Source organism: Bacidia gigantensis (assembly GCF_019456465.1).
Source record: "Bacidia gigantensis strain McMullin 20006 chromosome Unknown contig_231, whole genome shotgun sequence".
Classification (NCBI taxonomy): domain Eukaryota; kingdom Fungi; phylum Ascomycota; class Lecanoromycetes; order Lecanorales; family Ramalinaceae; genus Bacidia; species Bacidia gigantensis.
In genome coordinates this window covers 413,532-427,302 of record NW_025408598.1, presented here as the reverse complement: position 1 = coordinate 427,302, position 13,771 = coordinate 413,532, and the positions used below count along the sequence as shown (strand labels likewise).

General features: G+C 48.7%; 5 protein-coding genes across 5 annotated transcripts; 3 read left to right on the top strand and 2 right to left on the bottom strand.

Annotated features, from left to right (window-relative positions):
- Positions 1-386: 386 nt before the first annotated feature.
- On the bottom strand, positions 387-2,394 carry KY384_004127 (uncharacterized protein; the record flags this gene model as incomplete). The annotated part of the gene is made up of 2 exons (XM_044812633.1): positions 387-1,141; positions 1,188-2,394. The coding sequence occupies 2 exons, from the start codon at positions 2,392-2,394 to the stop codon at positions 387-389; spliced, it is 1,962 nt and encodes a 653-aa protein (XP_044670053.1).
- A 1,351-nt stretch (positions 2,395-3,745) lies between these two features.
- Positions 3,746-4,315, top strand: KY384_004126 (uncharacterized protein; the record flags this gene model as incomplete). The annotated part of the gene is made up of 1 exon (XM_044812632.1): positions 3,746-4,315. One exon carries the CDS (start codon positions 3,746-3,748, stop codon positions 4,313-4,315), a length of 570 nt encoding a protein of 189 aa, XP_044670052.1.
- A 1,118-nt stretch (positions 4,316-5,433) lies between these two features.
- On the top strand, positions 5,434-9,498 carry KY384_004125 (uncharacterized protein; the record flags this gene model as incomplete). The annotated part of the gene is made up of 3 exons (XM_044812631.1): positions 5,434-6,653; positions 6,698-7,450; positions 7,497-9,498. 3 exons carry the CDS (start codon positions 5,434-5,436, stop codon positions 9,496-9,498), a joined length of 3,975 nt encoding a protein of 1,324 aa, XP_044670051.1.
- Positions 9,499-9,902: 404 nt separating this feature from the next.
- KY384_004124 (uncharacterized protein) lies at positions 9,903-11,701 on the top strand (the record flags this gene model as incomplete). The annotated part of the gene is made up of 2 exons (XM_044812630.1): positions 9,903-10,192; positions 10,333-11,701. 2 exons carry the CDS (start codon positions 9,903-9,905, stop codon positions 11,699-11,701), a joined length of 1,659 nt encoding a protein of 552 aa, XP_044670050.1.
- Positions 11,702-11,886: 185 nt separating this feature from the next.
- KY384_004123 (uncharacterized protein) lies at positions 11,887-13,733 on the bottom strand (the record flags this gene model as incomplete). The annotated part of the gene is made up of 3 exons (XM_044812629.1): positions 11,887-12,184; positions 12,243-13,479; positions 13,529-13,733. 3 exons carry the CDS (start codon positions 13,731-13,733, stop codon positions 11,887-11,889), a joined length of 1,740 nt encoding a protein of 579 aa, XP_044670049.1.
- Positions 13,734-13,771: the final 38 nt, after the last annotated feature.

Sequence of the window (13,771 nt, the reverse complement as noted above, 5' to 3'; positions counted from 1 at the left end):
GGCCGCCGACCTTGACCTCCACGGAGTGATCTTTGGATCCAGCACGAGTTGAAACTAGGCACATCATTGGACAAGCACTCGAGGTATCGACTAATCCAGATCTGGATTAGCCCGTACTCCAAAATTATTCCAGGAGGACATCATTCCTCTTAGCGCTACTCAAATGTAGAAAAAAAAGATGGTGGTGGATAGTAGACATCGTGACGTGTTTAATCATGTACATTCAGACCACCATTCTCGGTATTCGGATTTCGAGGATGAGAAAGCGAACGTAACGCAAAGGCTACCTAGGGTTCTATCACAGAAGGCCAACATCAATCTGTAAAAGGTATAAACAGAGATAGTTCGTCGAAGAACTGTTGAATCTTCTCGCTCCAAGAAGAACTTCAAAGTGTCTTTTCATCCAACCCCCCGTTTGATGGAGGATACTTCTCCTGCCCTTGAATATTTGGGCTATTCCTCGTCTTTTCAAAGAAAGTAGACACGTCACTGGAGAAGTCATCGTCGTCATGATCGACGTCATCCAAATGTCCCTTCTCATCTGCTTTTCGAGCTTGACTTTCTTCCCAATCATGGCGCATCTCCTCGATCCTCTGGCGGTAATCCAGGTCTGCATCGTAGTACTTCCCAACACCTCGGAACCGTTCCCACCAAGAGAGATGCTTGGGGTGGATGGCGACTCCATGATAATCGTGTTCTCGCCCCGCGCGGATGAATTGCCAGCGGCGTTCTTGCTCCTTCAAGTCGAGGCCGGTAGTATCGGGCAAGAAGAGCAGGGTGACAAGCATGCCCCCAAGACCGAACCAAGGCACAATATGGAACTTCTCTTTGGTCGTGACGTAATTACCCATCACAGCTGCGAGCAAGGCGCCAAGCTTACCGCATGCTGCTGAAAAACCATGTGCTGTGGCGCGAATCGGGGTTGGATATACTTCAGCTGCGACCAAGAAGGTCACTGCGTTGGGTCCAAATTGGTTGAAGAACGAAGAGAGAAAGTACATGGCTTGGAACTCGCCAATGTGCGGCTTCGACTTATAGTAGTCGAACTTGAAACCTGGCACGACAAAAAGGATGAAGTCCATGGTAAAGCCAACCATTTGCATCCACTTGCGACCATAGAGCTTGTTGTCGATCAGGAATGCTACAAATGCGTCAGCAAAGCCAAATTATGAGCGCAGGTTACGTACAAGCCATGTAGTATCCCACGAGGGAGACGCCAACGTTAATAAGATTGTATAACCAGCCAGGCATGATTGACGTCGTATTGTTGGTCACCACGCTGATGAATTCGCTCTGAAAGAGCTTGTTGCCATAGAAGAAGACGTCATTTGCGAACCAACCCCCAGCGGTCGCGATCATGCGGGGACCAAAGTAGGTGAACGTCATTTTCAGCGAGTAAACATCGTAGCCCGTCACCTTTTGCTTGCGCTTCGCGGCCATTAACTGCTTGCCAGCAGATTTCATTTTAAACACTCTGAAATAGACCAGCCATAAGGTGCCTATTGCAGGAATAGCAAACGACATGCGGTAGGTCCACTGGGCTGCGACTTTCGAGTAAGGTGGATTGCCAGAGCCGTGGTGGAAGACAAGTAGCGCGACGATGAGAATCACTTGATTAGCCAATTGACCCCATCCCTGCATCAAGAAAGCACTCGTGACCTTGCGGCCACGATGCAAACGATCGTCCTTCGTGGAGACTTTACCGGAACCAACAGCATTCTCCATGCCAGACGTAGCGGTCATAGGATACTCTCCGCCTACACCGATTCCGTAGAAGAAAAGACTCCAGACGTAGCAGATGACCCAGCCGTTTTCTGTGACACCCCAAGCCGCAGTAAGCATAAGCAGCCCGATGAACATGATGGTTGCATCCTGTATGAGACCCCATCGCCGACCGAGCCAGTCACCAAGGATACCAACAAGGATCTGACCGACAATGATACCGCAAACCTCGAGGTAATCGACAGCCTGAACCCAAGTCTTGTTACATGTCTGGTACTTCTTCCAGCACGAAGAAAACGCGGATTTGAAGAGCGGCGTCAGGTTGCCGATGGAGAAAAGCACGTATCCCTCTAAACCAAGGCCAGCACCTGGTATAACCATGTTTCGAACATAGTATCCAAAAGGAGCTAGTGGATCGCGCTTGAACATTGCCCAGGTGCTGCCAAATTCTCGTGCGGCCTCTTTGGCATCGTAGCTGGTGACAAACTTGATGCGTGAAAGAGGATTGAGGTCTGCCCAGTAAACACCATTCTCAGTGTAGGAATCGTCAGGCTTGAGAAGGTAGTCGAAGATCTGCCTTTCGTTGTCGGTCAAAGTATGCAGAGGATCATGAGTACCACTCATGTCAGGGCCATGAGGGGCGGCTGGCCCATAGTCCTGTACGTGTGCCATCCTGAAGAAGCTATGGCCAAGGCGAGGTGCTTCTTGGCGATCGAAGCACAAGGATGAGTGTGATGTAGAAGGGACAAGACGAGGCGCCAAGCAGCTTATGTAGGTCAAGCAATTGCTGCCGCTATCTAAAAATGCCCTACTATCTCCGTTCGCCTCGTGAGCTCGCAAGGATTGCGGAGAATTGATGGATGGCGCAGATCGGCGACGTGCTCAAGGCCAGTAGCTCAATTGGTTGAGATTAGGGTAAGCTCTAGCTGTCTTGAAAAGTCTTACACACTATGACGAGGTGCTAAGCTTGGAGGTTGGACCGCCTTATCCGCTGCAAGCTCAAGCTTGTGATTGTACTGGTTTCAGAGCTTCATGTTGCAGATACCGATGTCTGCACGCTTCAACTACTTACTGCACGTGGATAGGTCTTCGCCCACGTCGATGTGAAGACCGTCCTTCTGCTGGATGCAGTCTGCTTGTGTATGTATGTATAGGAGGGTGTAGGGAATAAGTGACTCGTCAACAAAGCGTGGTTGGGGAATTGTGGGGTAGAATTGAAGCTGTGGATGGTGGCTTTCGCCACGGGCTTGCTGTTCCATCAAACTGCAAACTCGATGGCCGGTGCCGCAATAATACGGCCGTCTTTCTCCAATCATGACGGGCGCCTCATAAGCTGTTTTTTCTGTTGGTGCAATATCCGTAGAACTCCCGCGTGGGTGTGAGGTTGATTTGCCTGCGAGTTTTTAGCCAATTAAACCAATGAAAAGCAAGCATGCGCGCACGTTTTGAAAGAAAGCCAAAAGGGTAAGGTCGTTGCGGCTCGGGAGCCGTGTGAATTCCAGCAATCTCCGAGGCCTTACAGCCGGCTTGACAGAATTGCTTCAGGTAAGCCTCCCCGGGGGCAGTCGCCCAGACCGAGTCCCTAGCGGCCATCATTTGACCCGGAGGCCTAATTTCCAACATCACCATAATCAAGCCATGATCGTGTGTTCAGAGAATCAAGTACACCAGTGCACATGTGCCTCCATGCTGCAACGCTGGCCGGGTCGCGCTCAGGCAAAGTTCCACCATCACATGACTGTCAAATTTCAAAGGTTTTGGACTATTCACCCCGTACAGGATAATTGCATGTCGAATGCTGGTAGGCAGGAGCGACCATGATATCCTACACGTTGAGTAAACAAACTGCTGGAATATGCAAGTGACAAACATCCATCTTTTATATATCGTCTGAAACTTGTTACTCGTCGTTTCTCAACACTCTTAGTTTGCTTCAGTTTTGGAAGACCTGCCATTTCATATCTGTAATCTCAGACTACCTCTACATACATTCAATTTCAAGCTGTTCCGGAACAAATTCAGAATGACGAATGTAGATCGCTTTCGTCCTTACCGACTGAGGCCTAATTCAGATGACATACTCTTTTACCATGTCTACGACAGCCTCTCAGAGACCCCATTCGTGACAAACATAGGCATAATCTCAGGGAAGGGATTAAATTGCACGACGCCTCCGCATGCTGTGATCACTTACAGAGAGTTTGCCAATCACCTGAATTGCGACAATCGCGAGCCTACATCATTCATCTCATTCTCCAGAAACAGCAAGGACGCCTATGAGGAAGCAATGCGTCGAATGGGTCAAATCAGAGTGAAAGACCCTCACGGAGGCCCCGATTTGGAACGCAATCCCAAGTCAGTTCGCATTGCCATTGCAAGCGCTAGTGCAATGGACAACACAAAGACTTTCTACTTCTCAACCTTGGATCTCATAGACATGCTAAAAATTACTTCCGATTCCTATATCTCACCTCAGTTACGCGAAAACGAATGGTTTGTTCTCGGATACATACCCACTGATGCTATTGTCATAGATGTGGTCCCCGAGGTTTTCCATCAGGTCCTCGGCGTCGTTGACAGACGACAAGGATGATTCAGGGGTGTGAAAAGTCATTGACGTGAGAGGTCAATATGCCATAATAATTGAAGAGCAAGAGGAACGAACGACTGTACTGGCAAGGCAGGCTAGCCATGATCTAGATAGGATGAATATTCCATAATCCTCTCGCACTATCGATTGATCATCATCTCGTGCTCATGTATCGCAGAGAATCACTGGCCGAACAGCGAGTTCGTCATTTTCACACGACCTTGTTTGACGGGTCCTGCGGCCTAGGTTTTAGATATGTAAATCTAGGTTTCGGGAGATCGACAACGCAGGAACAGGGATCCCTCGCTGGGTCAACGGCTTGGCTTGGCTTAAGCCTGGAGCCGTGTAGAAAAACTGCAATGATTTTGCGATCACAACATCGATCTTGCGCACTGTTCATCCTGTCTTTTATCATTGTTCGCTGTCCTTTATTTCTATGTATAGATAGTGAGACCCTCTTACGAAGACTAAGTGACCTGTGAGCTTCGGTCGTGAAACGCAGGAGGCTGGCCCCTTGAACAACTCTCAGACAAAAGAGCTGGGATATGCTACATATATAAACGAGCTTGAATACAACTGGCGGGCTCAAGGACCTTCTATAGGAGCCGGAGCGGGATTGGACGATTCATATCGTCGGCAGAGCTTGAAATGCCACAAGACACAGGCTTGCGTACACATTCAACTGGTTCACAATTTCTCACCGCAAGTTCGGGAAGAGGATTCGCAAGAAGACAATATAATTGATATCGAATGATCTATTTGATCGATCTGCCACGGCGACATTAAGGTCATTGGCGTCATCTACGCGTTGCTGTGGCGTGCAATGTTGGCGAATGGACAGCGAAGATTTTGGATCCATTAGGCATTTTGCAAAGCATTAGAACTTTGAACAGATACACGCCAAGTCGAAAAGGTGTGTTAAACATTATAAGAGAGCTTAGGTACGTCAATTGCGGGGCAGCTTTGTCAAGTGTTAAGCCATCCCCAACCAACACATGATCACGATTGTTGCCTGTGGCGACAGCATCAACAAAATGAAGGTTGTTTTCGTGTCTCGACCGCGTCAAATTCCCTCCATTTCTTTTACACATACCTCGCAGAACTCTTCTGCTTATCCTATCATGATGCTTGCAAGCCCCTCAATGAGCTCGGGCTCACACCACAGAACTCAGCCTGAAGCACAGCGACCGCAGAATCAAGTCGGGCGTATTGATACTGACTCATTCCAGTGGCCTATTGGAGGTTCAAATCCTCTTGCACGAGACATCCTCCGGGCAATCGGAGACCAGCCACCAGATTTATTTCCTCGCCCACGGTATATTCCAGAGGCAAATGTTGATAGCGGATCGCCAGATGTTGTAGAGTTTGGTCCTATCGACGCTTCAACCAGGAGATCAGAGTCGGAGAGCTTGCTGACAAGCAATAGCCAAGGTCCTACACAAAGAATCGTACGTGAAATTGGTAACGTTCGCGCGCAATTGCATGCTAACTGCCTGCGCGTCGAACAGCCTTTGCACGCAGTTGGTTTCAACATCAACGGTCGTCTACCTTGTCAAGCACCAATACCAGAGTTGCAGCATTACGAGTCCGAAAAGACGGAACAAGTTTCAAAACCCATGGCAGACCAAGCACCCTCCACGCTTCCTGGCACCCAACCAGACACGCAACTTTTCATAGATCCAAGACGGAAAAAGGGCTCGAATTCAATGCTGACTGAACAAGACGAAGCCGAAGTGCTGTGCATTCTGCTACCATCTTCAGGTTCAGCTTTGGCAGCTGTAGATCTGATTGCGGAAACATCACCTCAACACATATTACAGAATCACGATGTCGATGACCTGCCACCTATTGATGAAGAAATATCCTATGATCCGGACGGGTTTCCGACAACAGACACCACGGCCGACTCAAACGAAGCTGAAACCCTGTCCGAGTCGAGGATGCGGAGAGATCGTTTCGTTCGAAGCAGGAAGTCATCCAAGGATATTGCCTTACGAATGTCTTCGAAGATCCATGACGTACGTCTTGGCTTTACATTCGGACGGAATCCACACAGGTGTGATATGCTCTTGAGTTCTGGTATCGCCAACAAAATAAGCAATTGTCATTTTCGTATCTACTTCACAGAACATGGTGTTCCCATGGTTGAAGATACCTCTACAAATGGCACCCTTGTTGACAAGGTGTTATTGGGAGGTAAAGAGGAGAGGCGTGCTGCTCACACTTCGAAGCAAGTGCTTAGTAATGGCACTATGATCGAGCTTCCAACATTACAACATCGAGACGAGGAAGTAATTCGCTTCATCGTTCGCTTTCCTCCGAGAGGCAATCAAAAGGATCGGTACAGTAAAAATCTTGAAGCTTACTTGAGCTATATTGAACAAGCTCAGCGTCAAATGCAAGTAGCAGCGACCAACAGAGGGGGATTCCGCCACCACAGATGCTTCCATTCAAAGCGTTGACGGACAATGCGGAGACCACTCCCCACGCGTCCATATTGGCCGCTGCTACTGGAGATCCCAATCATCAAATGGGATGGGACGACAGCGCCAAGTACAATCTTGTTGGCCAAATTGGCAAAGGGGCTTTCGCCATTGTATATAAGGTGTCTGCTAAAGAGACTGGTGAAGTTTACGCGTGTAAAACACTTGAGAAGCGGCGTTTCATCAAGGACGGTATTCTGAGTCACAAACTGCACAATGAGATTCTGGTGATGGAAAACCTGGAGCACCCCAACATCGTCAAGTATATTGAGTATCACGAGAACAAGACTCACATTTACATCACGCTGGAATATGTGGGAGGCGGTGACCTTAGCATTTACACCAACAACAATAAGGCAATGCCAGAATACATGTGTCAGGTCATGACAATTCAGATAATGAACGCTTTGGATTATCTTCATAAGAAGGGGATTACTCATCGCGACATAAAACCTGACAATATCCTGGTCTCAAAGGACGATCCGTATGTCTACAAGCTTTCTGACTTTGGACTTTCCAAGATAGTCCAGAACGACGAGACTTTCTTGAAGTCCTTCTGTGGCACCCTATTGTATTGTGCTCCCGAGATCTACCCAGGGTTTCAAAGAGCGAAGGAAGGCTTGCATCCGAGTAAAAGAACCCGTTCGGGAGAACCGTGAGTTCACACACGTCTTTTGGTTACACATACTGACGTCGATCAGACGTAGAGGAACGATACCGTACGAACACAATGTGGACACCTGGTCTGTAGCTGCTGTACTCTTCCACCTACTGTCCGGTCATTCCCCATATACAGGTACAATAGAGGATGATGGAGCTTTGATGCTCATGAACATAATGAGTGGAGCACCATGTTGGGAACGTCTCGATGAAGCGGGAATATCAGAACTAGGGATCGACTTTGTCAAGCGCGCCCTGACAATAGATCCTGCTAGAAGGGCTCGAGAAAAGGACCTGCTGGATCACCCTTGGCTTACCTCTAGAGATACTTCAAAAGTATCCGAGCTCGATGCCGGATCCGGCAGAGGATCCGATGATTTTGGCGCTTCCCAGCTAAGTCTAGCAGACACAAGGCCTACTGAAGATCTCGCAGCCGAAGATGATGACATTGAGGATCCTCGAAGTGCAAAGCGATCAAGATATGCGGAACCTGAGGCGGAGGCTGATCTTTTCAGAGGCTCCAACCGATGGATCGAGGGCTCATTCGGCGAATGGATTGCAAATGGTGCACCTGATGATCATCGATCAGTGGAACCGCAAGTGACTCCTGGTCGACAGCAGCCAAACACTCGCCTGTTCGGAGAAATCGGATCTTCTGCGCTTCGAAGTTCTGGTGTCCTGGGTACGACTGCTCAGGATGCCCTTGATGTACCCACAAACGGAAGCTACGACCCTCAATCGTACGATGAGGCCTTTTGGCAACCTCCGTTAGAAGGTGTAAATGACTTAGCGTCACAGAACAGCCCGTACAATCAGTCGCCTAACACTGCAAGTTCCGCAAATCAAAACCCCTTGCAGTATCCACAACTTCTGCCTAGCGACCCATTTGCAGGTGCTGCACCTAGCCTTCTAGGTGCAGAACAGCTCGTAGAGGACCTCAACATGTGCTCCCCCGAGTCCGGTACTTCTGAACCCACGGACAGCAAACCTGTCACTCCAAGCACACCTCAATTCTTTGATGGCTCGACGACTAGGGCTAGGGACAGGTCGTCAGGTCCAGTCACCAAATCGCCAGCAACTGTGACATCTCAAACCTCGGTGGCAGCTAACGGTCAGCAAAGTGCCACAAACCGCCAGGGCCTATCAATTGATGAAGGAGGCCTTGGAGTCCATACTCACAACATTAACACTTCCAATGAGAACTCACAACCCTTCGAACCCGAACATTCAGTGAGCTCTGATTATGGCTCATTTTCCGACGGTCAACGTGTAGAGGAAACGCAAAGTAATACGTCACTCCTTCCGACAGCATTTAACAGCCAAAGCTCAGCTGAAGGTGAAGCAACCGCGCCAAGTGCGCTTGCGACCACTACATCCCTTCCTGGACCAGCCTTTCCTGCTGAAACCAAGCCTCCTCAACGGGCGGAAATCTCGAGCCAAGAGGCAGCCTTCGCTAAGCCGCCCATGCGTTTCGGCACTCTTTCTCCAACTGTGGGATCAATCCCAAGCAAAACCATCCGAGTGACCTCACGATGCACCACCTTTGGCCGCGACACTGATAGAGATTTTGTCCACCCTAATCCGAAGGAAGATCGCGTCCCGAAGCAAGCAATTTATATCCTGCTCTGGTATCCCACTATCGAAGATGAACTTGCCACTGGTAAGTCGGATTGGCAGTCGCACCCTGAACTAACAGCAATCATTTTCACCAAGACGAGTCGATACCTTAAGATTAACGGGACTCGCCTCATGAAAGGTAATGGATGCTGGCTGTGGGGTAAGCTCAAGACTGGAGACGTCATTGAAGTTTTCGGCCCTACAGAAGGCCAGGATTTCTCCAAAGCGGAACCAAAGCAGAAAGACTACCTCAGGTTCCATTGCGAGTTCTTTGTCGGTATGAGCAAGGAGCTGCGTAAAGCTGACGAGCCTTTCAAGGTTCTGAAAGAGGAGAAAAAATTCAAAGAGCATGAAGGGAGAAGATCCAGGGAGGGTAGTGCCGCTAAGTCTCGCGAGGGAAGCGTGGCAGCCGGCAATTCGCAATGAAGGACGACCGATGAGTTTGCTAGGAATGACGTGGAGTCAGGCGATTGATACAAAATGCCTTTTGAGTCTTCCATGCACCTTGAAAAGCGTTTTTGATACTGTTGATATACCTAGAGCCATCGCTCTGTCTGGGAGGCAAAGTGAGGAGTGGCATTTCGGATTATTGAGTATAGCGATATCTCTCAGCGCTTTTAAGCATATCTTGTATACAAGTGTTCCCAGGATAGTCACTATGAGATGTAGATATATAATGAGACCTTCGATGGTAAAGCTATCCCGTTAGGATTTCTGGTCTCCTTGCAGTACGTCAAATGACGAAAAGGGGCTCCGTCGCGCTAGTAAATTCTCGTAAACAACGCGAACTCACGAAAGTCTCTTCAACGTCCAAGAGCTTACCACCAAACATGGCGCATCAGGATCTCATATCAATTGACTGTAAAGGCTGCGAGGCGGTTCTCTGCATCTCTACTAACGCATTTTACACAATTGATGGACAGTATTTGACCGCTGAAAATGAAGATCTCTTCTCTGCTCCTGGCATGCAGATTGGCGGCCGAAGAAGGAGCGGGCTCAAAGACACCCAATTAGAGAGCTTTGTTGTTCAAAATATCAATTGTTCCGGCTGCAAGGATATCATAGGATGCAAAGTCTTGAATTCCAAGGATGATGCTGGACTGAGCGATGATAGGATCATGTGAGTTTCCATTACTTTGCACACTGATTCCTTTATTTCCGCTCTGGACCAGTTCTCTCGGCGTCCGAACCCTGCTTTTGTATTCGTCGTAATTCCACCCGTCAACCGAGCAAAAATGCGTACCTGACATGGCAGGAAAGCAATCGCTATCTCATCAATGATAAAAATGTGACCGCCAAGTCTGTCACAACCCAAGCTCCAGCTGCGCTCAACACAAGGCCTTTTTCATTCTCGAAAATCAAGCGGACTTTGCATTGCAAAAAGGGCCAAGCATCAAGGATTTCAACGAGTTCGAAAGGCAAAACGCACCACTATGTCAGCTCGACTAGAGACTCGTCAATCGATGCCACTGTCTTGCTGGATAGCAATGCAGGCAAACAGTTCACCTCCAGCAAGATTCCGAATGCTGGACCTTTTGAAGCCACCTCCAATACCGCTGTTGACTTATCGGCTGTACTTGCCGAAGTAAGCGACCTCAAGACAGAAATTAGCTGTATGAGACAAGACATAACCAAAAGCAAGGTGGAGCACGGTCATGCTTCGACTAAACTCAATGCAGCTGTAGATTCGCTCGGTGGGCTCGAGCAAGATCTCACTGTGCTCCGGGAAGGGCACAAGGTATGTTCAAATGAGATTCGCGCTCTAGAGACCATGGCAAATAATGATAACGATTCTATCCGCCGCCTCTACGATCAGGTCCAGAATGTAGAGATGAATGTTGCACAGCTGATTCATAAACAAGATGAAACATTTGCGGAAGGGGCATATACGAAAATGCGTATGGACAGATTGAAAGGGAAGATTGAATCGATGAGTACGGATAGTACTATGGATAGCTGCATGAAATTCATGCAAGTGAAATTGATGTCCGATTTCATGAATGCAACAACGAAATCAATGACAGCAATGGACACTAGACTCGATGAGATGGAGATGCTGGAAACAGATGTAACAGAATTGCGCGAGCAGGTGGCCACTCTGCAGGCTCAAAACTTTGATCTTTTATGTCAGAGCTCCAGGAACATTAACGAGGATCAGATAGTGATTCACGCAGCAAGACAATTGGTACTTAGCTCAGTTGATCACCAGCAGGAGCCTGTATCTCATGTGCAAGGTAATAAACGTCGGCGAATTTGCGAGGATGTGACTGGAGAACAGTCCGACCAGAAAGGTAAAGATACCAGTCACCTCACACCATTGCCGACCACCGAGAATATCCAGACCGAAAAAGAGTCTTCAAGTGAGCGGAGACATTTCTCGAATGAAAATAAGGGATCATCGCTTCGTGGTCCATCTGTCGTTATTAGGTCTAGCCCTCAGCGCTCTCCAGAAACTGCAATGACAGTGGACAGAAGAAGCTCGCGCCGTTTCCAATGTTTGGAGCAAGACACCGAGATTTTTTTAGAAACTCCAAGATCGAGAGACGCTCAAGGATGTCTTCTCAAACCAGACGGTACAAGAGACTTACGAAGTTGGAATCGTTTGAATAAATCAAGACAATCGAGTTGATCTTCACCACAAGGGCATACAACCATGAAGTGCGAAGAGATCAAAGGACTGCTTGTCGCAAAACTTTCATCTCAACGTGGACCTTTATTCAGATCAGCTTAAACATGAATGCATCATGGTGAGAAACAGCGCTGTCTGCTATCACTAGACTGATGTCTCCAGCGCTTAAACCAGAGCTTACAGCCTTACTCCTCAGCTTCTTCCTCCACGGTTGAAGGCTCAGGGGCTTCCTCTCCGTCATCACCATCCTCAAAGGTACCTTGAGGTACTTCATACAATCTCAGCAATTGCTTATTCGGATCCTTTACCAGCACGTATCGTCCATCCTTCATCGATCTCACCATATCGATGATCGTCCTTACAATACCCCATCCATTTCCTAGATTCAAGTTCATCTGTTCAGCGAACTTGCGCGGGTCATAGCCCACGACGCCGAGGATGACATGGCGATCGGGCGCTTTTGGGTTGATGCGTGATACGAATCTATCACCATTAGCGGTGCTCAAAAATCTAGAACCTGAAGCATGAGAAAAGGACTCACCCAAGTTTCATCGCGTCGGCCTTGGCGAGAATGGCCTGCGTAGTCCAACGAGCCAATTTGCAACTGTTGTTTTTCATCTCAGTTGCAACGACCGCACCCCTCTGACTCGATAGCTTCGTCCTCCAATCCAATGCCCCACCGCTTCCTTGCGCCTTATGATCAAATTCATTGAGGGCCTTTAACGTCAACATCTGATCATCTCCACTGATATTGTTCTTCACAACGGCATCAATCTCCGTCCTCACTATTAAATTCAAGGGTTCCTCATCTTTCTCAAGCGACAAATCGAAGCGGCGATACTTGTACGCCTTGCTCGCCAATGGCTCTGTCTCCTCTGAGGGATTATAGAAGGGATTCTCATGCGACATATCCACTTTCGAAGACTCGCTCTCCATGACAGTCTGGTTCGCGAAATTGTGGTTGATGAAAGTGGCCTCGAGGGCAAGCGCACCGGGGAAATTGATGCTGTCTTTGTTTCCCTCGCTGGCTTCTAGTGGAGCATCGGCTGCATTCTCGTTCACACTCACCATGTCAAGAGAGGACCCATCGCGCTTGTCCAGGTAGATCTTACTGCCGCTTTTGGTGATGACCAAATCCCAGCTGTAGACAGAGCGAGGGGCGCACATGAGCATAGAGAGGATGTTGTCCGTGGCAAAGATGGTGGCTTCGTCTTTATCGGCCAGTTCTTGAATGATGGGATCAGAGGATGTGGTGACGTTGTATGCAGCTCGATCGACGACATTGAGTTTCCGCTCAGTATTCTTGACGGGGGGCTTGTCGTAGGTACGGTCGTAATAATAGAGGAAGCCGTAAGTATCGATATCCTCGCCGACGCTAGTATCAAGATTCAGTTTCTGGAGCCTGGCAAAATCGATCTCTTCCAGCATGGCCCATTCTGGCTTGATTGTAATAGAGGAATCACGATTTCGTTGTGGCTTGTCGTAGTCTTTCCAGCCAAATCTTCGACCACCTCTGCCTCCTCGACCTCCTCGTTGATCGTATCCATACCCTTGCTGGCCACCCCGTCCTCCTACCCTTGCGTTCTGATAGTTGGCACGGCCACCTCGAGCGTCGCGTGCCCCTCGTCCGCGACCTCTGAATTGTGTCTGGGCACCGCCGCGACCAAATACACGCTTAGCTGATGTTCTGTTATTGTCTACCACCGAAAAGGTAGATTCATCTTCCGCAACTTGGACGGCGAAAAGCGACGAAGTGCCAGCGCCATACACTTGTTGATCTAAGAGCTAGTTCAGTAGTCGGCCCGTATACACTCCATGCGAGCGCACCTCTATAGTTTCTGTTCTGATGTCTGTTTCTAGTGTCTCTATCTTTGCCTTCTGTAGTCCAGTCCGCCATCCGCCCTAATTTGTCGCCCTTTGAATATGGAGCGTACGGTACACCCTCCACAAGCGTTTCTGCTGTGGTTGGAGGGCCCCATGAAGTTTCGTCAGATGGCAAACCTGCCACGATATCGGCAAGAGAAATAGGCATGGTGAAGGCTGTATGCGACTGTATGTGGACGATATCAA